We start from the raw sequence: 23,579 nt of genomic DNA, 5'->3' as shown, positions 1-23,579 counted from the left end.
TAGTCGGCTGTCCAGCAACTTCCTTCGATCATCATTGTCGTCATCATCATCATCATCAAATTTTTCTTACGGTGCTGTTTGTGAACCGTGATTTTGGGGCACTTTTAATTGCACTTCTATTTCCCTAAAACTGCGAGTAAATTTAAAACTTGTGACTGGTAGAACAAAATGTTAAAACTGCCGTAACGGTTGGTGGCTGGACCCCGGCACCAATTAATTCATTCTACGTGCTCTTCATTCAATGCGATGTGGCCAGGAGATGATAAATAAATAAATACCACAAGGTCAAGAAGGTAATTTGATTTCTAAATCTTATTTTGTTTGTTTCTAGTAAAAGTATGAACGGGTTCCAAGCTTAGTTGAGAATAAATAATAGTAGTAGAAGTAACTGCTGAGTTTTTTTTTTCAGCGTCTTAAGCTCGTAAGAAAAAGGTGAAAGCTATCACTTTCTTCATTCATTAGAAAGAACAAGCGAAAATATCAATTTGGTCTTCAAGATACTTCGTGTCTTGCTCAGCAAGAAACGACAAGATTAGAATGTAGACACTCCTCTCCTTCTTCTATCCAAAAAATAAAAAAGGGCAAACCAAAACCCCTCAACAAAATTATACGAAAGCAATGACCGGTGCTACCCAAGCAACAGAGCATGAGCAGAGACAAGACCAAAGAAAAGGGCGTCTCTGCGATTACTGTAACGACAGAGTGGCTGTTTTGTACTGCAGAGCTGACACAGCCAAGCTTTGCTTATTTTGTGACAAGGAAGTTCACTCGACAAACCAGCTCTTCTCCAAGCACTCTCGCTCGCAGCTCTGTGATGTCTGTGACGCTTCCCCTGCTTCCATCTTTTGCGAAACAGAGCACTCCGTTTTGTGCACCAACTGTGACTGGGAAAGTCACAGCCAGAGCAACTTACGTGTCTCTTCTGTGCATAATCGTAGACCCATTGAGTCCTTTAGTGGGTGCCCATCAGTGAATGAAATGTTTGCAATAATTGGGTTCGATGATTTGGATAGTAAAGCTCTGTTTTTGAATGATGAGACTAGAAACTATAGTCATTTTGATGGCGTTGATAGTGATGGCTTTTCGGACTTGTTTGCTTGGGAAACTCCAGATTTTGTGTCTCTTGATGATTTGATCGTTTCTAGTAACGCGGGTCACAATTTTCAAGCTATTGGCGTGCCTCCTTTGCCTAAGGCAAGTATTTTTCTTCTTCTTTTTTAATTACTTATTCAAATTTAATTTTATGTTTCAAAAAGTTCCAGATTTCAAGTCATGGAAGGAATGTTTTCCTAATTGCCATGATAGCATCTGAAAGCTAAAAATTTTGGATTCTAATTTTGCCTTTTGTTTTGTACTGCCAACCGTAATTTAGGGTTTTGGGTGTTCCTAGGATTATATTTGTGTTTTTATTAATTCACTAAGAAGATTGGTGATCGTGTTTAGGTTCTTTTACTGAGTTTGATGGACTTTGATTTGAGATTCATCAAGTTCTGGTACGAATTTCACATCACTGTATGTGTTTTTCACTAAGGAGGCTGGTGATCATGTTTAGGTTCTTTTACTGGGTTTGATGGACTTTGATTTGAGATTCATCAGGTTCTGGTATGAATTTCACATCACTGTATATGTTTTTCCTAGGACTTTAAATTAGTGATGGTAGGTTTAGTTGCAGCAAATTAATTTTATGTCTCAATTGTCTATTGTATTTTCATTTAATGGTTAAGGCCTTTTATCTTGTTTGTAATGGATTACTTTGAAGTGAATTTGGTGAACTTGTCTATGTTCTATTATGATTATGACTTGCTTCAGGGTATTCTTGTTGAATCAGAACCGTAATGCTGCCGGTGGCCAACACAAGGAAGAAATGCTTCATCAGCTTCGTCAACTTGCAAAGCTTGATCCCAACTTTAAGTATGAAAATGCAAATATTGATGAACCCATTGTTGGTTTTCACTCATTAGTACCCGAACCAATCTCGCAACCAGGAAATATGAACACAGGTTCAGAACTTGATGCAGAACCAAACAGATTTCCTGCTTACGAGGTAAAAGCTGCTTTCCATGCTTTGTTCTTGATGTTAATTTTAATACATAAATGTTGAAACCTTGAATTTGAACTGCTTCCAATAAGACCTGTATTGGAGAGCTTTCTACGTGCTCTAATTCCTCCCCCTATGCAGGCCAGTACACTTCAGTGGTTTGGTGATAGTTTTGACCATGCAAATCAGCTTCCTTCGACGTTATTTAAAAGCTGTAAGGAGGAAAGTTTTATTGTCCCTGAAAAACATTTTGACACTGATGGATTTGTGAAGAACATCAATGAAGGCGGTGAAGGGCAATCACAACATCCCACTAATACTGAAAAGTCATCAGTTTTTCATAGAGTTTCTGTACATGAGTTAAACAGTCAGGAAAGAGATTCTGCTCTCTCAAGATACAAGGAGAAAAAGAAAACAAGGAGGTAGGACAACACCTAAACCCTTTGAGCCATTGCCTTCCAGTTACCCACTTTTAAAAATCAAAGAATTATGGAAAAATAGTTGCTTTTATACATTCCAAAATTTCCAAGATGTGTATGATTTCTTAACAAATTTTCTGGTACTTAAATGTGTTTTCCTGATGATTCATACATATATTTCAATTGCCGTTGGTCTTATCATGGATACTTATGTGGAGGATAACAGGTATGATAAGCACGTCAGATATGAGTCTAGGAAGGTTCGGGCTGAAAGCAGGACAAGAATTAAGGGACGTTTTGCTAAGATTGATCATTAAATGCTGGTAAGCAGTTGTGATTGAGAATTTCTTTGGCTGCTAATGTATGTCTGATTATTTTTGGGGGGGGGGGGGGTTAAAAACTCTTCTTAGGTGTATTTAGTTCTTTCTCATGTATCGTATAGTCTTCGTTGCCAATAATAGGATTATATTTGTGTTTTGTAGTGTGAAAGAATGTGGATTCATTCTTGAGCAGAAAATGTGAAATTTATTGGTTATTTGTGTGTTTGTTACATACAGAAATATAAATAGCCAGACAGCCAAGGTATGGCTTGAGATAAGATCTAATGAACAATTAACTTGGGAACTGTTGAAAAAGTTCAATGGCAGCAGCAGGTTGGGGATTTAAGTTAATCAATTGATACGGATTTAGACTATGCCCACAATGCTTGGAATTATTGTCACTTATGTCCATTGAAGAGTTAATTCCTTGAAGTTATGACTCAGTTTGGCTTTTCTCTTTTATGCTACTCCAAACTCACAATGAACGCTAGGAAAATTCCTAAAATTTTTGCATTTATTCTAATAGTTTCCTAATTTTCTATCTATTTAAGCTTTAATTGGATTATAATAATTCCTCTTGTATAAGAGGTTCCATAGTCTCTGTGGGTTCCGTATCTGAAGGTGGTCCTATTTTCCCATATCTCAGTTGGATCCGGTGTTTTAACCACCCTTTGTTTAATAATTCATCATTACTTTGACTTCCCTCAGCGGATAGTCATTTACAAGAGCAATTATATATATCTAGTTAGCTACTACTTCTTTATCACCTGCATTGTGAAAAAGACCACAATCTGTGGTATACTGACAAATGCATTGCACCGCTTGTTTCTGCATGGCAGAGTATGCGAAAGATGCTTGTCATGGGAAATCCTGTTACTTTGCTAGTATAATTGGTGGCTTACAATTTACTGAAATCCTCAATAATACTGAATTTTCTTTCATCAGGGTTTTGGTTGGACTGTGAACACAGGCCAACCCAGATTTTATGCCTGTGCTGGGATGCGCTCAGGAAGGGAGATTTATTAACCTCTCCTTCCCAATATTATATGTCCCATTTTGCCCCATATAACTTATTCGTGATAGTGTTGCTGATCTGATCTTCTAGTTCCGCTGGAGAATTCGCTCGTTTTGTGAGAAAATAAAGAAATGAGAGTTTTCTTTTGCTTTTCGGCTCTGAGCTAGGATTGTATCCATATCCATCCATAATGCTTGCTAATGTATGTCTTTGTTACCTTCCTAAAAAAGATAACTTTTAGATTAAATGAAATTTTAAGCCTGATAAGTTAACCCTATGCCAATTGAAACTAAAAGGCTTTTACAGAAGATAGATTCAATTCTGAATATAATTCCTAGCTGTGAGGTGAAAAATGCATTCAGGAATTGGAACCAATTCATTTGATAAAAGCCACAAGTAAAGGTAAGCAACTTTTTTTTTTCTTTTTGCTTTTTTTTGATATGGAATGCAGGTACCCAACCATATTGACTTAAAATTTACTACAAAGCAAATGAGCATTAATTACTAGTCGTGCACTCACAATCCACCTGGTATACTATTATATCCCTGATTCATCATCGTTCGTTCAGCTACAACAAGCCTTAACCCATAAATGATTAAAAATACACACACAATAATATTGTTATATATATAAATCTGGAGTTCGCTTTAAATTCGTCTACTGAGATCTTTTGTGGAGGTTAAGAATAGCAACTGCTACCAAAAACAGAAAGGCAAACGATCCAAGTATGGATAAGACCAGAGCAGCGGTGAAATTCCGGCAGAAGCCACCAAACACATTGCAAACCTTATTCCAGTGAACATGTGAGTTCCCCTTAAGACCGATCATTCCGATAGCCATGGCTGCTCCATTGGCCGAGAACAGCAGCCCCATGGTGATTAAATCTAACATGATGAGTCCCAAAGCTGCGTTGTTGTGGAATCTCGTGATTGCCAAGGTAAATGCCAAAGATAATGCTGCGTATGAACTTGCTATAGCATTTGATACTAGGAAGTACCTAGGAAATTTATTAGATGGAGAAAATATCAGGCCTTGGAAAAAAAAAAGTCATAATAATACAGAGGAAACTAATGCTCTGCCAATGTGTTTGGCAAACACTTTCAGCTTAGATTTTGCAGTACAAGCTGTCAAATGTACATTACTATTTTTTTTTTACATTTAAAGACTCCATTCTACAGCAGCTGTGGCTTAGAAGGCGCAGCAAACAATACCAGAGGGAGCCAAAGAAGAAAATGATGAAGGGATTAAGGATCAAAACTTGGATATTTTATTTACCAAGAACAAAACCCTATTGTTACAAGATGATCTCCAATGCACCATGATCAACTTGTATAACATACAAGAATAAGAAAAAATAATAAAGAAAGTTAGTTAAGAGAACTTACACAAAAGCAGACATAAATTGCCACTTAGCAGTGACAGAAACTTGCACAGAGGGCATGGTTTCGGCAAGAGTAAAAGAAATAATCTTAGTCTCCTTATCAACACCAACAACAATCGCAGCAATGAATGTGAGGGAGAATCCCAGAATACGTAGCATAACATCACTGGATTTGAACATTACTCTCTTTGAGCTCTCCACAACTTTCACATTGCTTACAGTTGCAACTCCGTCCATGTTGCTGGGTTTGTACTGGCTCCCCATTGTGGCAATAGCAAGTTAGCAACCTAGCCAGCTTAAGTTGAGAAGAAAGATCGGTTAATGGGTGAAGTAAGTGACTGTGTTTGAGTGAGTAGATGGGTTTTGAAGTGGGGGAGTTGGAGGAGCATTGAAGGTAATTGCTGCATATGGAATGCGTATTAAATAACACTCGAGTTTGCATTTGCTGCTGAAGGTACTACATTTAAATATTACAGGTTGTTGGGGGCAATTTGAAATTGCTTCACATCATCACAAATACTATTTAAGCCACAGAGCGTGGGGAAAAATAACACGGGGGTGGAAATTATACTAAAGTTTAATTGTCAGATTAGTACATCCAAAATTGCCATGCAAAAGAAGGTCCATTATACTTCTCAAAAAAAGAAATGAATTTGAAGAGGATTAATATTGCATACATGTGGTGGTTTGCTGCATTAGTAATTTCATTCTAGTATGATGATGCGGTAATGGCAGCACCAAAAAGATTTTGCAGACTTCGACATGGCCCTACTGATATGAGCAAATACTGCTAGTTGTCAGTGATTGGTTGTCAATAAAAGGATATGTACTGACCAGATTCATATATATAATGCAAACTTAGCACTGGATTTGAAGTTAACAAAAGAGAGCGCATTTTGGAAATACATAGACAATGTATTTTTTGCTGATTTTTAAAATTAAAATTCAGTAATAAATAGATGCATGATGTTATGATAATGCGGCAGTCTTGATAACACCAGAGACTTTCTCATAATTAACATGTACTTAGTTAATCAGAAGTTGATAAGTCGCTTTCTATTCTAATTCCAATTTAGTTATGCAACCCTAAATCTTAATGGCAACCAACCAGTGAGTGACGGTACCGTGATTGATATACAAAGGTTAAAGCATTTTCATAAGCAATTAGGTCAACTGCCAAACACTGAAATTTAATACAACCCTTAATTTCATGTGTAATTTTGTACATAGCAAACGTGATTCCAGCAATTAATTAGATTTTGTGGTTGACTGAAATTACTACACAACCAAACTCCGACAAGGAAATAAATGTTAGATTATTATCACATCAGTATTAATTTACTCTTGTATAATTAATTGAGAAGAATACAGTAACACACCAGAACATAACCGACTCATTTTCTTGACTAAATTTTGTTTGCCACTTTTAGTTCTAACACTGCAATGTGTGGCTGAAAACAATTGAAATTTAAAAAGACTTCGAGAGCGTTTGGGGCAATTGCGCTATCAAACAGGCCCTTTCACTTTTGAAATATCATTTAAACGGATACACTTGAGCTAAGAGTACCTAAAACTTGATTGTTTAAGAAAATTATGCATTTTCTCCACTAGTTTACTGAAAATAAAATCCTACACAATATCTTTTTATTATTATTATTATATGAGACTATTGCTCAAACTACAACTCATATTATATGAGATTATAACTGATATTTACAAATCAGACTATTACTGGATGATTTCATGAGAGTATTACTCAAACTACAATTCATATTATATGAGATTATAACTGATATTTACAAATTAAATTATTACTGAGACCAACTTACATCAATATTTATGGAGCTCTTCCCAGATTTTTAACCCCCACTAATCTTCGAGAGATGTCTATTTCTACGGAATCCAAATTTTTAACCCCTCACTAATATTCTACTTCTACAACTCATATTACATAATATTATAACTGATATTTACAAATCATACTATTACTAGGACCAACTTACATCAATATTTATAGAGCTCTATCAAAATTTTTAACCCTTACTAATATTCGAAGAATGTCTAACCAACTTACATCAATGCTTATAGAGCTCTGCCTAGATTTTTAACATTCACTAATATTTGAGGGATGTCTACTTCTACAACTCATATTACATGAAATTATAATTGATATTTATAAATTAAACTATTACTATGACCAATTTATATCAATGCTTATAGAGTTTTGCCCAAATTTTTAACCCTTACTAATATTCAAAGGATATCTACTCCACTCATATTTGGGTAAGGAAGAATATTACCTTCACTCAATTATACATTATAATTAAATAATGAAATATGTCTACATTACGTTTACGAGGGTTCGAACTGTCGACCTCCAAGCAACCCTAACAACTTAGCCAAAGGCCGACTGACGTACACAATACTTTTAATAACAATAACAGGCTAGCAGTTGTGTGTTGGGCTTTTACAAGTTAAACTAGTATTTTCTGACCTAGTGATAAGCGAATATAGAGTATTTTAATTTCCACATATTTTGTATAATACTTATTTCGATTTACACAGCCCGATATTGGCAATTAACTAAGGAAAGGGTTATATATTTTTAAGATCTAGAATAATTAATATATGATCAACATGTAGAATATATATAAAGGAAAATGGTCTATCTAGGCAAACATTTCTCTTTTATTTAATTAGTATATAAATGTACCACTTATACCGAATTCATTTCTCATTAAAAAAAAAATTAAAAATATATACTTGAGATTGAGGTATTATGAGTTGTGATCTTATGTTTAAATAAGAAGGTGATCGGTAAACTTTATATTCAAAATAAAAATAATTATTTATTTATTTATATTAAATAAAACTATTTAAAGACCGCTCGATCAAGTGACTGAAGGCATCAAACACTTTAGTTTATGTTGATGTTATGTATTCAAAGTAAAACAAACATTTTGGAAGCATTATATTTGTTCGTAGCTTGGTTTGATTACCCTACGATTCATGCAAGGGGACGTAGATTAAGGCATTTGTTTTGAATGCATGAATGTGTCAAGTATGAACTATGAATGGGGCGGCCGTTTTGAATGTGACGGCAACGAGGAGTGGTTAAAGAGGGAAGGGGTTTCATTTACATCACCATCACGTTTTAAATCAAGCCTCTGGCCTTGGTCTAGCTTCGTTTGCATTTGCTAATACCTAAAACAAACAACTCTTTATTTGCCCACTAAGCAAACACCAAAATAATATAAATGACAACATTGTAGTATGAATAATGTTTTTATTTTGTCTACTACAATTCATGAAATTATAAATGAGAAAAATGCTAGGACTGGGATGGGTCCAGCTCATCATACAGCCAAAGGAAAGCAAAATGCATAAGCAAGAAAATAGGGTGTGTGTGTGTGTATAACAGCATTGAATCAATACAAGGAAATATCATTGTAAGCTCTCTGTAGTGCAAGAGCAATCAACCGCAGCAGCTAGCTAGAGAGAGCTTATTAATTTTCAAATAAATAAACAATGGCAATCCTTGGACCTCACTCTGTTATCATTTTTGGCCTTCTCGGTAACATTGTGTCATTTCTTGTCTATCTGGCACCATTGTAAGCTCTCTGATCAGTCTCGATCGCCTCACTCTTCATTATTGATCTTTTTTGTTCAGATTTCTCTTTTCTTAATTTCTACTAAGAATTTCCTTTGTTACTTTAAAACATACACACACATATATATGATGAATGAATCCCGATCCTGCATGCAGGCCAACGTTCTACAGGATATTCAAGAAAAAATCAACACAAGGGTTCCAATCGATCCCATATTCCGTTGCATTGTTCAGTGCCATGTTGCTGCTCTATTATGCCTCTCTCAAGGGTAGCAATGCATTTATGCTCATAACAATCAACGGCATTGGCTGCATCATTGAATCCCTGTACCTCCTATTCTTCATGATTTACGCAACCAAAACTGCCAAGGTATCGTCGTATTTCCTCTCACATGAATCTATACCTACCATGTTGATAATTTTAACTAATAATAATAAAGTTAATTTAATTGCAGATTTACACAACAAAGCTGCTAATCTTGTTCAACATTGGGGCGTTGGGATTGATTGTACTCCTCACATACCTACTCTCAAAGAGCTCTGATCAGCGGCTTACCATCGTTGGATGGATCTGTGCTGTTTTCTCTGTCTGTGTTTTTGCGGCTCCTCTTAGTATCATTGTATGTGTTACCTCCAGCCGTCCTACACCAACTTTAATTAATTAATGAAATTACATGAGTAAAATTGTCTGCTAATTAAGTAATAACTAAGCGTTGTTGTTTTTGTTTTTTTTTTTTTTTGGGTTTAAAAGAGAAAGAAATGTTGATTGTGTGCAGAGGCAAGTGATAAGGACGAAGAGCGTAGAGTACATGCCATTTTCACTCTCATGCTGCTTGACAATTTGTGCTGGAATGTGGCTGCTTTATGGCCTTTCAATAAAGGATTATTACATTGCAGTAAGTCACAATGACCCTTTTATTTGTCCCATTAATTTAGTTTAGACTAATCTAAGCTAGCTCGCTAGCTAAAACATTTTAATTATGATCAATAACATTCACTAATCGTTTGTTATTTAGACACCGAACATTCTGGGAATGGCCTTTGGAGCGACACAGATGATCCTCTACCTCGCCTACAGGACAAGAAGAAATAGCGAGATATTGCCGGTGGCAGCGGCAGTGGTTGATCCAAAAGACAGAGAGGAATCAAATAACACTGGCGCAGCTGATCCTCGTTGCAATCATCATCACCGTCACGACAGTTCTAATGGAGAAGTTGAAATCAAAGCCGTTGAGACAAATCAAATCAACCACACCGCCTGATCATTATTAATTAATTCACCAATTAAGCTGCATATGTTACACACATACCGCGCGGGGGCATGATCCGTATAAGACAAAATTAAAGGACAGAAATTACGTCCAAACTGAGAGCTGAACATATAAATCATGGGAGACGGATTAATTAATCCATTATTCTTCATTAATTAATTTCTCGCAATGGCTCGGTTTTATACCATACTACTTGATATTTCATGTGTGGGTCTTCGATTAACTAATAACAGAGAAATTATCAACCGCTCAATATATCTCATCTCTGTGAAGCCTGTTATGATTTCTCCAGTTTTTCAGGATGTAAAGTTGAATGCCCACGATATAAACCGAGTGGATTAGACTTGAGTGCAAGGCAGACTGAATGACACAACGTATGATCACATAATAACAGAAAGTGAAGCTTTTTGAGTAAATATGAGCTTGTTTTCGTATCCAAAAAAAGAGATACGGGAAAAAATCGTCCACGTTAAGTTTTATTGTGTCTTTTCCGTATTCGTTTTCCAAGACAACGAAAAAGAAAAATGGAAACCGTTTTGTTCTGCATTCCAAGTAAATTCAAGTATAACCTGCAAGTAATGTTCTAGGAGTAGCGGGGGAGGGAACGAGGAGAGGCAAAATGAAATTTATGGGGGAGTGTTTGTTATGGAAGTGATCGATTTTAATTGCCCATGCACATAATTTAATCAAAAGGGTTCTCTTTTATTCCATATATAAACATAGGAGAATTAATTCATACATTTTCTCCAATTGTTTTCTTGTAAGCTTGACATTCATCCTTTATTAGAAGAAAAGAACGATTCGTTCGTGATAATGATTAAATTAGCCTAAACGAAATATATTAAACTAATTTTTGAGAATTGACACTCATTATTAGGTAGCCGTATTCATTCTCTTTCCTTCTTTTTTATTGACCTTGACAATTAATACTTGAATGAAAAAAGAAAAATAAAAATAAAAAGTAAAAATTATCGGGATTGAGATTTCTCATGCATACGATAAATTTTCACCTGCGTTTTGATTTTGTTTGGAGTGAAAATTATAGATAAAATGTAACAATGGTAAAAAGCATTATTAATTCAATATTGACAAGCTAGCTAATAAGTTACCTTCTATTTATTCATTAGTTTTGTATCTATTTTAGATCATAACCATTGCTTGTAAATATATGATAGGCATAAAGGAATCTTTAAAAACCGAACTTTTGCTTTGAATTCTTAGTTCTTAAAGAATATTAGTTCAAAGGATTTGTGATAGACCTAAATTAATATGTATGAATATCACCAATAAAATAATATAAATAAATCCATACTATTAATACATAATTAAAATTTATAGGTAGGCATTGGTCTAGCTTTTATTTGGTTTAGGTCCTATTTGAGTTAGATTTAAAAAAAAAAAAAGAGAAAATATCCACCGTCCACCGGTTTTTTATACATTTTTTAAAAATACGCAATTCCTTCATTTTTTGGCTGGAATCCACCTAAAGTTATATTTTGTTTCACTTTTCCACTTTCGTTTGGAATCCGTTAAGAAAACTAACGGAAACTTTAAAAAATGACAATTTTACCCCCAAAACGAAAATTACAATTTCACCCTAAAAATGCCAAAAATAATCATATTTAATGATGAATATCATTATTGGTACGTTAATGAAGTACAAAAAAATCTTAACTACTGGAGATTATAACTCAATGAATAATAAAACTCTACTTATCTTAAATTCAATTGATGGTTTGTGAGATTGGGCTATTTTTAATACTACTGTTATAATTTAGCATTCTAATTACAAACATATTAAAAAAAAACTTACATTTGATGGTTGTGAAATTAATTTCTTTATTGACCAATGGGGAAAATAATTAGATTTAATCCAATTATTTTTGGTAATTTTTTTAAGGTGAAATTATAATTTCGTTTTGAGAGGTAAACTGATCATTTTTTAAAGTTTCCGTTAGTTTTCTTAACGTATTTCAAACGGAAGTGGAAAAGTGAAACAAAATGTAACTTTAGGTGGATTCCAGCCAAAAAATAAAGAAATTGTGTATTTTTAAAAAAATGTATAAAAAATGAGTGAACGGTGGATATTTTCCTTAAGAAAATTGAAGCAAATAAGGGGAAAAGAAAAGAGCTGAACCGAACTAAATTTTAGGATAATTCGGTTCAAATTCGTAACCCGATCGAACCAAAACAGTGCTGCTGCCCTCCCCCCAAACCCCAAAAGGGAGACTTTAGGGTTACCAAAATGCCTAGTCATCAGATTTGCAATTTAAATAGAAAAGGTAATTAGGAATCTCTGGAATTTGAGTTTGAATACTTACTTGAATTGAAAGAATGAAGCGTCGGGATCGGAAAGATGATGGGATAATGGACGGCTCAAAATCGAACACGATCGGCAATAATAAGAAGAAGAAGAAGAAGAAGAAGAAGAACATTCAGAGATTAGGAGGCACCGCGCTCTCTCTCGAGGCCTTCGCTAATGCTAAGTCAACGAATCAACACCACAATCCTGCCTTTAAAAGTAATTAATTTGTTTTCAATTAAATTTGTCATGTAGGGTGTGGACTGGGGGTTGCTTTCTCGTTGTGATTTAGGGTGAAGCCCTGATGAGCTAGAGTTTCATTGACTTTTATAATTTGCATTTGATAGGTCATTTTAGTTTATGAGGAAGGACGATGAAATTTTAATGGGATGTTTATTTTTATTTCTTTGTTTGCCATCAGAGAAGCAAAGGGAGTTCTATAAGAACGCCAAATACGTGAGCAAGTATAGGAAGTCTCTGAAGCAACATACTAGTCAGCAGAATGATGCTTCCTCATCTGCAAAACCCGCTCAGGTTTGTTTGTTATCAGCTTTCTCTTGTTATTGTTACATTAGATCAGTGTTCAAAACAAAAAAAAAAAAATCCAAGATTAGCTTAGCTCCATTTGTGCAAAGCCAAGAGGTCCATGAATCAACTTTGGTTTACACCAACCTTGGGGGGGAGACTTAGTTTAATTGCAGTTGTACTTGAGAAGGATTGAGTGTTTGGCTAGTCATGTGCTCCTTTATAATAAGGTTAAATGGTAGCTATTCATTAGGTGTTAAATCTGAATTTTGATGGTGAATGCTCTGAGATTGTTTGAGTTTTCATATTCAAAATTTTGCCCACGTCCGTAGCTGTAGGTGCTCGTTTTATGTCTTGTGAAATTGAAGGTGGCTTTTTTTCTTGAAACTATGCCTCCTAGTATCGAGAACTTGATATGCTGAGTCATTCAATTCCAATGGCTAATTCAGGATGAAAATGAAACAGAAGATGGTGGTGAGATGAATATAAGTTTGAAGAAGAAGAAGAAGAAACAGAGTCTAGAAGAACTGTATGAGAAGAAGCACGAAGAGGAAGAGCGGGCAAGAAGGGAGAGGGATGCTATTTTTCTGGCAAAGAAGGAAGAAAGAGAAAAGGCTGAAGCTCAAAGAAAAGAATTGAGGTCAAAGATGTTCAAAAAGACACGGCATGGTCAGCCTGTAATGAAGTACAGGATCGAACATCTTTTGCAGACCATTCAGGGTTCGAGCAAAAAACCCAGCTAACAACAATAGGTAATTTAGCATTTCGCTGTTGTACTTTTAGTAAAGTGGCCATTAACTCAGTTGACAAAAAATCATGGAATTTTGAGTTTATCAGGTACTATTTTATGAATTCATGTGATACACCCTATTAGGTTGTCTTCTTTACGATTGAACTGTTTTCTCTCACTTTGCAAGCATGGATTGTGAACAAACATTTGTAATTAATTATTCATGGACGTGCATGTTCATCACAACAACTAAGAGGGTAAATCATCAGATATCGTTACTGCTTAACATGCACTAAAACATCTTAACAAAAGAAAAGGTTGCAGAAGCCAAAAACAGAATTAAACAAGCCAAAAGGAAAAAAAAAAAGAAAGAAAAAGTCCGCGATGTATGTTTGTTTGATCAATGGCCTACTTAACAAACACGGTAAGCTGTAACCATGTACCTCCGGGGAGGAGGGACGCAAATGACCATAAGGGTGAGAGCAAGCACAAGTACCATGAGTAGTCCCATGAAATCCAGTCCGAATGTCTGTTCAATCTCCGAGCAAATAAGTTTCCCCATGTCGAACACGCTTGATCCCAAGCCTGCCTTCCTTCCTGTCTCTAACAAATTTGCTGGAGAAGAGAATGCGGACGCTATGTGTATCATAAACAGATTAATCATTTCTTCAAGTCAAGTCTCTCCATTTTGTTTATTTGCCACAAGTCGAAGTCAAGATTCAAGTCACATCTGGAAAGTCTTATCATGCTGCATTTTTCTTCAAGGCTCTGGAAGACCTCCAAAACTAGGTTTGTTGGCACGCGATATTCTAGCAAGGGCTACTGGACTAGAAACAGTGCCTTAGTTCATGTGGTCGATTGTTGATGCTACTTACTGGTCTATACAAATTTAATTACCCCCATTACAATGCAAATTTGGTAACGAATTGTCCAGACTGAAATGGATAATAAAAGCAAGGCAACAAAATCATATGGACCATCATAATTGTTGAAGCTGAGTGGCACGATGCTACAATCATGATTCACTCACTTGGGGTTCCCCCATTTTTCACCACCTTTGGCATCAAATAAGTGGACCCTCGTAAGTGGTAACCATTTGTGTTACTATTATTCATGAGTTACCATGTTATCATAATGCAGTTTACTGAGAAATGGATTCGGCCAACAACCATAATAACAGAGGGAATAAAAATGATTATATCATAATAAATACATCAAACGTGTGTGACCATCATCAAATTGATAAAAATGTATTCAATTTTGGGGTGATTACGCCACTCTGACAGACACCGATATCATATCCTCATCTCTTATTTCATCTACTAATAATACTTCATCATCTTGGTCACTCTTTGTGGGTTGGGATTCTGGTGTCTGTGGTGAGTGGTGTTGTTTTCTGTTTGTCGCTCATGTATGTAATATCTTTTGCTTAGATTTTTCTTTTTCTTGTCATTTATTAATTACTGTATAATTACTCATTCGCTTTTTGATCCTCTGCCTCTCTGGGTATCTGACGTTCAAAGTGAGGAGATTTATGTTACTGCTTTGGATTGCTGGGCCGGCAGATTTTAAGCAGGTGGCGTAGAAAAGAGAGCGTAAATTGTAGCGAAGTTGTGAACAGTAAATGTCACCGAATCTATCACGTGGCACAACAGACAAGGTCCATAAATTAGAAAAACACAAAAAGGGCCAAAAAAAAAAAAGGCTGAAACTTCTCATACCTGGAACTGGAATCACCATCTATCAGAGAATTCAGAAGGAAGCTTTTTTGCACCCGGCCTCGTTGCTTTGCTTTCTGCATTAAATTTCTTTCAATCTTGGTGAAGATTTTGGGGTTCCTCTTATTTAATATGAGAACAGTGAAAAAAAGTAGGTATTTTATACACAAGTGATAGAAATACTTTTTGACATTAGAAACAGTGTAACACTACTCATGTCAAAGAAAAAAAATACGATGATGAACCCATTTCCCAACGTATAAAGCCAACAAAAATAGTACTCCAGTACAGGAGATGCAACAAAATTTTAAATTTTATTCCTCAAGGGCTACTAGTGGTACAAATGAGTACATAAGTCGACCATTACTAGCTTTAACAAAAAGATGATGCGAATGCTTACACATGCAAAAAGTCTTGCCAATAGTATACATGGTAACTATGCCGAAGTAAAATAACAACTCTAATTGATAATACCACCAACAGCAGGAGCTTCATATCTTCTCTTTATTAATCACTAGTTGGTATGCCATAGCTCAGCCAAGTGTAAAATGAATGGCAATCGAGCTCTTGAGCCTCTGTATACCCTCCATAAGTTGTCCCCAACTTCAACAAGGACTGCATTTCTATTAAGCAATAGAAAAAAAACATGATACAATGAGCAGCATATAAAGCATGCACCTGCTTTGTAAATATCCAAGAGTCTGAAGATAGATACTCGGAGCTTGATTTGCAGAACATCAGTCAAGAAAGCCGCAATGCAGAATCTTCACCCACATTCCAAACAAAACCAGGCATGTCAATCCTCCGCCCGGTGACAGTTCTGTATATGTAAAGCTTTTTAACAGGGAGCTCCGGCCTTGAATCTGGGGGTCCACTCTCGTCAATAACTTCAACATTCAGCCTGGGCATCTTCTGACCTAGCAGTTTACATGCTTCAAAACTCACTGAACATGAAGACATCCAAAGGGATCGCATTGTCTCCAGCTTCGCAGCATTGGCCAAAAGAGCCTTGTCCCCAAAGGGACAGTCCATAATCTCCAGTTTCCGAAGGCTATCACACCCAGACAGCACGTGATGGAGTCCCAAATCACTCTCTCCAGCAAAGGCCACAGATAGCATTTCTAACTTTTTAGCATACGTCCCAATGTACTCGAAAACACGATCTGTGAGAAGACCAGAGAGGGAGAGGCGCCGGAGATCCTTGCAATGCTGAACAATGGCTCCAAAACCCACATCCAGTGGCTCGAGGGTCAAGTAATCAGGAGTCTGAGGGTCAATAATGCAAAGACGAAAACGAATCATGCTGGGACGGTTCTTGGCAATGGTAACTAAGGCATCATTAGACATTCTGCGGCAAAAGTAGAGAACTGACTCCAGCTTAGGACAGCCCTCAGAAACAAGAACAAGCCCTTGTTCTGTCAAGGATACATTTGGCTCGTCACCAAAAGGTTCAGATGGGAACACCCTCAATTCTCGTAGGTCCTTGCAAGTTGCTGCAAGGGCTTCAAGGCCACTATCTTCAATGTAATCCAGTACCTGTTATTTGTAAATTATCTCTTCATCAGCACACTACAGTATAGAAAATAGAAGATGCAACCAATTTTTGGAAGCCAGATCCAAACCATATTGACAAAACAAATAATAGGAAAACCTACAGATGGAGACCAAATGATAAAACCTTTAAATTGCAGTATTTAAATTCAAATGAAATTTTATTAGCCCATCCATATTTCATGACAAATTATTCAAAGTGTAGAATTATCAAGTACTAGTGTTTAAACTAAAGCATGCAAGCAAAGCACAACAGAATGACATTTTCATTTATAACTCAAACAAATAAGACGGACTTACCCAAAGACACTGCAATTTTGGACATTGGCTAACAAGCTTGATTAGATCAGGACTTTGGATGGTGGCATAGCTCAAATTCAAGGTTGTTAGGCCAGAGCAAACAGAATAAACAGCAGGAAGATAAGCTGGAACCACATCCCAAAATCCAGACAGGCTCTTAAGTTCTTTACAGCCTGAAAAAGCTCCCGCTAGGTTTGAAAAGATATCGGGGCGCAGATCTGCTGAGTAGGTGCCTGTACCCAACTCAACCAGCTGAGGTGCCTGGCGAAGTAGGTGGGCAAGTTTCTCAAGAGGCACAGCACGGTTGAGCCTCAGAGTCCTCAGATTGGGACACCGAACCACCAAGCGCTCAAGAGCTGAAAAACTAACCTCTGACCCTAGGCAAGCAATGTTAAGAGATACCAGTGATGTACATGTATCTGGAAATTTGCTGAGCCAATTCCCACTCGGATCTTCCACGTCACTCTCCCACAAGTCTAACTCTTTCAAGTTCCTGCAATGGCAAACATCATTGCAAGGTTGATGTAAGTATAAAATATTAATGACATAATCATAAATCCATAAACTACCCACTAACAGAAATAACCAAATAATATAAGAGAAAGTAGAATACTGAAAAATTTTAGCAGCTCAGTTCCATCATTGTCATGGTATACTGGTTATTAAAGCTAATTTTCTTTACAACCACAGCACCAAGAAAATGAAGCTATTTTTTTCCTCCCTTTTTATTTGATTGCTCTACTCACTCAACCAGGAATCTCACACTAAACCCAAAATTGTCAATTCCATTATGCAAGGTTTAATTCAACATATATATATATATATATATATATAAAAACAACACCCAAAGTTCTCTCAGAAAACAAGAACCAATTTTGAAGTAATTAAATCATCAGAATCTTCAAAAACATAATTAGAAGGAAGCAAACTCAAGAGAACTATTCTCCCCACTTCATCAGCATATGAAAAAGAAATCTATAATTGAGGAATCCAAAGAAAACCTACATTGCCCAAGAAGCTGAAACAAAACATGATTCCGGAAGGCATTTGCCCAGAACATGGACTACCGGAAGAAAACAAGCAATCTTGACCAGATTTTACACATTAACAGTTCCAAAAACAAACACAATAACAGATCTATGAAACTGAAAAAAAAAAGCAAATTAAAAATAAAATAAAATAAGGCAACCCCAAATAAGACACAAAGATTTCACATTTTACGTCTACAAACTAAACCTAAAAATCTACCAAGTCAAGCAAACATAATGAGGTTATTTCCGCAAAGATAATTATGAAAGATGAACAAAATGATAACTTTAGTTAGAAAAAGAAAGCAAAAATAAAAATGAGATCTTTTCGCACATTCATCATCGCTACCCACTCGAAAAAAAAAGAAGAGAAAAAAAAAGAATTTTAGCTTAATTAGCTAAAAGAGAACAACATGCAACACCGTATCAATTATTAGCACATTTTGCTACTTAACTAACAAACTCAAAAATTCAATTTTTTAAAAAATAAAAATTGAAACTTTACTTGCAATCGGCAGCAATGGCAGCAAGTCCGTGAGTGGAGAAGCCCTCACAAGAACTCAAAACCAAAACTTTAAAATTCTTCAACGACTTGGCAATCAGCTCCAAGCTCTCATCCGTAACAACCATCCGCTTCAACTTGAGCTCCTCAAGCCACGGGTACCCGCCCGCCATGGCCCTGATCCACGGGTAGACGTACCCGCCCCACCCCTCGGGAACCAAATTAAAGTCAGCAAAGTGCGGCTTTCCTTTGAGCTCCACCGATCTCACCTCCGGGAAACGCCTTATCGCCATCCGAGGACTCACTGCGTAACAGTTTCCGACGAATATCCTCCGCCTGCACCACCGCTCGATCTCATACCACGACTTGCACACCAGTGATATCACGTTCCGGTCTTTATCCGACTGAACGAACGAAAACACGTGCTCTAATACATCCTCCGGCAAGGATGAGTATGACATTTTCTTCAACATTAATGAAACTCACCGTTTCGATTCCAAATTCCACTGATACTTACTAGCTGGAGTTTCTTCTGTTGTTTTTTGGTTTCTTTTTCTTTATTTTTTTTATTTGCTAGATCTGAAATGCCATCAACAAAAACGCTTATTATACTTGGTAACGAGTTCGTGAAATTGTGAGAGAGCTGAAGTGAAGAGAGAGAAAGTCAAGAGTAGGACAAGAGAGAGAAACTGAGATAAGGATTTTATTAAAGTTGACCGGTGAGGTTAGATTTTAACTAGAGTTAAATAACTTAAGTCAGGTAGCCTGACGGTTGAAACTTTGACACGTCCTTAAAAATTGATTGTGTCCGTTGGATGGACGGTGGGAGTTACATTGATCTTATCCGTAGACGACGAAGGGGAGCCGCAGAAAACGGGTGTACGTAAAGGGGGTGAAACGAGGGCAGAGGTGGCAATTCGTTTTGTGAGTTATATATGTCGAGGCACTGATATTATCGTGCGAAATTGGAAAATTTGAAATTATCGTGTGTTTGAGAGAGGGGGAGGGGGAGAGGGGAGTTTTGATAAAGTGTTATCATGTGTAGGGAGAATGGTGGAGGAGGGAATCTCATGATTCGTGTTGCACGGCTGGATCTGAGGGGATCGGATATGGTGGGGACCACACGACGGGAGGGGAGAAAGGTTAAAATAATGATGAGGAATGATCTGATGTGAAAGTTTGGTTTATTTTGACATCATGGCCGTCCAATCACGTTTTACTGTTTCTGATTCATGGTTTCAGAGATCAGAGGAGGTACGGCATTTTTTTTTTTATTCACCTCATCCGACGGCCTTGATTTTATAAGAGAAAAGAACATAAATTATGAAAATTTTGTTTGATTAGAAAGTACACTGTACATGCAAGACCTGCGTATAGAAAAATGGGTGGTGAAAAGAGCTCTAGGGTGCCTTCAATTACCTCAGGTGCGCGACATGGTATCAGGAAAAGAAATAATTGATTCCTTTTACAGTTTCAATGACGAAAACAGCCCTTACATGTGACAGAGTTTGTGCTTTGGTTCCATATAAATGAGGGGCAATGTTGTCAGTCTGAGAAAAGGACATGGTACTATGGGTTTGCACTGTTTCTGTATGGAGTCCATAGACCTGTCCTTTTTATGTCGAAAAAGCTGAAAAGGAGTTAAAAATGAACGCTCCAGATTTGACGTTCGAAAAGGGGAGATCTTCACCGTTGGTTGGTCTCTCGTTGGTAGGCGTCGTTATCGATGGCAACCGCAAGACCCGTCTCTACTGTTTTGTAAAACATTTCGTTTTTGAAAAGTGGAAAATAGTATTATTTATTTTAGGAAACAGCGAAAAAAAGGTTTGTGTTAAAATATTTTGAATCTTTTGCTCAGAAATTTAGGTATTAATCAGATTAGTATTAGTTTAATTAATTTATGGAATAAATGAATGGGGAAGATGAGTTGTCTTGCACGTAGAGTCGATTATTTAAATGTAATAAAACCGCGATTAGGATTAAAATATTGATTAATAAAATTAGAAATTAATGGAATTAATTATTAAGCCCACGCTCGGTTCTCCGGGAATCTCTCTCTTGCCCTCGAGTGGGATGGCTTGGACTTTGCCAGATAATTTCGTAGTGATACTCTGAGCTACAATTTTGAAATGCCTTTGGGAAATCGAATTCTAGGAGCTATCACTCTTAAGAAAAAATAAAATGAAAGATAATCATATTCCTTGCCTTGTTTCGTGCAATCAAACTATTAAATTATTGACTTTCTTAGGTCTTATTTATTAACTTACCAACCTAGTCTTTTTAATTATGATGTACAATTTTTGTAATACCCTACACGTGAAGCGATTTGCCCGATGTCAATGAGTTGAGTTGAATTTAAAAAAAAAAAAAATTGCAAACAAACAGATGAAAAATTATGTGAACAACGCATTAGGAGTGTATAAGTAACCTTCCATTTCTCAACAAGACAAATATATATATATATATATATATATATATATATATATATATATATATATATATATATATATATATATATATATATATATATATATATCTATATATATATATTAGGTTCTATCAATCTAAATTTGCCGATGCATTATTGAACAGTTAATGTCATCTAAAGTTTTAGGAATATATAAGTAACCAAATTGTACTAATTATTTTGTTAAGTCTGCATTTTCTGATTGAATTATTTTAATAACATTATCATTTATTGATTTTTTTTCTCTTGTTGTATTTTGAGTAAACCATACCCACTTCAAAATTTCTATCAACTTATGTGATTTAAGCAATTCTGAAGAATAAATGTTTTTTTTCCTTAACAAAAAAAATAATAATAAATAAATGGAAGAAACGAATTCGTGCGTAGAATTATGACTAAACAGAATATTGAATCATTGCCTTAATAAATTAGGGTTGAAAAATAGTATCCAGTGACAATGAGCCATGAGGCATTGATTGATGCCAACCCTCAACAACATGCATTTGGTGACAAATCGATACTCATTTAGTGCAACAAGGAGCTTACACACATCAGTAAAATGACACTTGTGCTATAATAATTGAAAACGCCTTAATTCGGGAACCCATTCACATCTAAAAAAATTGACAATGCATGGATCGTACTTCGCAACATTTATTGGCACGAACCTATTGTATATAAATGTAATAAATTCGGGGCTATTCAATCACCGAATCATAGACACTTTCTTTATCATTCATATTTACAAGAGATGCTCGAGTCTTCCACATACACAAGATGGATTTTTTTGTTCTTTTTTTCCTTCAAAATATTGAATGCCGATTTGGTATGATCGTTGAAGTTTCAAAACTCATGTAAGAAGGGGATGAGTCTCTCCATATACGCATTCATATACACATAAAAAGACCTGAGGAAGTAAATTCACCTCAATGAGAATTGTTTATTTTTTATAAGTTGACCGATTTACTATTGAACATAAAATTCATGTGGAAATAAACTCACCTTACCCTTGGGGGGGGGGGGGGGGGGTGTTTCTCTTTTAATCATTTGCAAGTAGACCGATTTACTATTGAACAAAAAATCATGTGAAAATAAGCTCACCTTAGTGAGGATTGTTTCTTTCTTTTTTTTTTTCAATCTTTTGTAAGTAGACCAATTTATTATTGAACCAAAACTAATGCGAAAGTGAAGAGATTTGAAGTTTTTTAAGAATAAGGGAGATCAAATTTTCGTTCAATTTTTTTTTTTTAGAATAGTCGACATACTCGAACTACTCCAATAAATAGGGTGCTAGTAAAAATTTTTTACTGCAATGTAATAATATAAAGCATAAAAGACACTCAAATGATGCGGTATTAGACAAAAGTTACAAAGTTAGAGAGTTTAATTGTATGTAATAAAGAGTTTCCAACATTCAAGTACACGGTATATTGAAAACCCATCACAAAATTTAGGTGCACGTGATGGAAAAAGCTAAGTTCGATTATGTTAATGTTAATGGCTTGTTATACAAGTGGAAGAGTCTTGTGAAAACCTTCTTATCTTATCACTAAAATATAATTAATTATTAAGCTTTAATGTTTCTCTCACCGTCTAATGCATGTGCCCCTACTTTTCCAAAGCGTGTCACAGTTTGTACCGAAATGTGAAAAAATTGTGCGATCCTAACCCAAAAAAAACAAAAACAATAAAAGGGAAAAAGAAAATTAAATCACAGGGTTAAATAGTACACGTGGCGAACTTTTGTTGACCAAAGTTAGAAAAAGAATGATATGGCATGGGACTTTTTACTGTATCAGCTGTGGCTCCCACCTTTTGGAATCTTTACAGAAACTAAGCATCACGCATCATTGACTGATTAATTACATGACAATTTTTTTCTAATTGGAAGATTATGTATAATCATCAAAGTTGATACTTTTGAAAATCGTAACCATCAAGCTGTCAATGCGCGGAAAAAAGGCCAAAATATCTTTAACTATATTTGGATTAACTGCCTAATTGAATTTAATTTGTTAAGTATCTTTGGGCTTGAACCACACGGAGATTTTCCGTAATCTTAGGTGATGCTTGCTTGGCAACGTGATATTTGACAACGAGTAGGTGCGGACCAAACTATTGACGCACCTCATTAATTTTAACGATTTTAAAATTCATCACACTATTGAGGACTAGTTTGGTAACAACATAACTTTTAAAATAATTACTATCAATTTATATTATAAAAATAATCATGAGAATCAGTTAAATATTTAATAAAATTTATTTTTAAAAATGTTATGAATTATAAAAGTAATTGTATGTATTTGATAAATTTTACTGTTAAAATTTGACATAATATTGAATAAAATTTACATACACATTTATAAACATATACATGAAATATTTTTATAATAATTAA

At 35.6% G+C, this 23,579-nt stretch overlaps 5 protein-coding genes across 7 annotated transcripts; 3 read left to right on the top strand and 2 right to left on the bottom strand.

Annotated features, from left to right (window-relative positions):
- The first annotated feature begins 421 nt into the window (after nt 1-421).
- On the top strand, nt 422-4,069 carry LOC18050165 (zinc finger protein CONSTANS-LIKE 13). 2 transcript variants are annotated; one of them, XM_006444175.2, is made up of 5 exons: nt 422-1,194; nt 1,829-2,044; nt 2,180-2,460; nt 2,684-2,780; nt 3,723-4,069. In XM_006444175.2, the coding sequence occupies exons 1-4, from the start codon at nt 619-621 to the stop codon at nt 2,772-2,774; spliced, it is 1,164 nt and encodes a 387-aa protein (XP_006444238.1). In that variant the 5' UTR covers nt 422-618; the 3' UTR covers nt 2,775-2,780; nt 3,723-4,069. The 2 variants fall into 2 exon arrangements, with proteins under 2 accessions (XP_006444238.1, XP_024045635.1); XM_024189867.1 differs by lacking the exon at nt 3,723-4,069 and adding an exon at nt 3,015-3,716.
- Nucleotides 4,070-4,246: 177 nt separating this feature from the next.
- LOC18050164 (CASP-like protein 1E1) lies at nt 4,247-5,593 on the bottom strand. Of its 2 annotated transcripts, none has more exons than XM_006444174.2 (2): nt 5,179-5,593; nt 4,247-4,790 (listed from the first exon to the last, which is right to left on the bottom strand). In XM_006444174.2, the coding sequence occupies exons 1-2, from the start codon at nt 5,436-5,438 to the stop codon at nt 4,451-4,453; spliced, it is 600 nt and encodes a 199-aa protein (XP_006444237.1). In that variant the 5' UTR covers nt 5,439-5,593; the 3' UTR covers nt 4,247-4,450. The 2 variants fall into 2 exon arrangements, with proteins under 2 accessions (XP_006444237.1, XP_024045034.1); XM_024189266.1 differs by having other exon boundaries at nt 4,247-4,779.
- Nucleotides 5,594-8,629: 3,036 nt separating this feature from the next.
- Nucleotides 8,630-10,046, top strand: LOC18050162 (bidirectional sugar transporter SWEET14). The gene is made up of 5 exons (XM_006444173.2): nt 8,630-8,785; nt 8,941-9,154; nt 9,240-9,404; nt 9,561-9,680; nt 9,801-10,046. Exons 1-5 carry the CDS (start codon nt 8,703-8,705, stop codon nt 10,044-10,046), a joined length of 828 nt encoding a protein of 275 aa, XP_006444236.1. The 5' UTR covers nt 8,630-8,702.
- Nucleotides 10,047-12,249: 2,203 nt separating this feature from the next.
- Nucleotides 12,250-13,788, top strand: LOC18050161 (rRNA-processing protein FYV7). The gene is made up of 3 exons (XM_006444172.2): nt 12,250-12,576; nt 12,779-12,891; nt 13,332-13,788. Exons 1-3 carry the CDS (start codon nt 12,390-12,392, stop codon nt 13,623-13,625), a joined length of 594 nt encoding a protein of 197 aa, XP_006444235.1. The 5' UTR covers nt 12,250-12,389; the 3' UTR covers nt 13,626-13,788.
- A 1,837-nt stretch (nt 13,789-15,625) lies between these two features.
- Nucleotides 15,626-19,401, bottom strand: LOC18050160 (protein TRANSPORT INHIBITOR RESPONSE 1). Its single transcript, XM_006444170.2, has 3 exons — nt 18,715-19,401; nt 17,182-17,674; nt 15,626-16,866 (listed from the first exon to the last, which is right to left on the bottom strand). The coding sequence occupies exons 1-3, from the start codon at nt 19,182-19,184 to the stop codon at nt 16,072-16,074; spliced, it is 1,758 nt and encodes a 585-aa protein (XP_006444233.1). The 5' UTR covers nt 19,185-19,401; the 3' UTR covers nt 15,626-16,071.
- Nucleotides 19,402-23,579: the final 4,178 nt, after the last annotated feature.

Source organism: Citrus clementina, unplaced genomic scaffold, assembly GCF_000493195.1.
Source record: "Citrus clementina cultivar Clemenules unplaced genomic scaffold, Citrus_clementina_v1.0 scaffold_3, whole genome shotgun sequence".
Taxonomy (NCBI): domain Eukaryota; kingdom Viridiplantae; phylum Streptophyta; class Magnoliopsida; order Sapindales; family Rutaceae; genus Citrus; species Citrus x clementina.
Note: the sequence above shows the minus strand (reverse complement) of the source record. Positions and strands in the feature narration are given on the sequence as shown.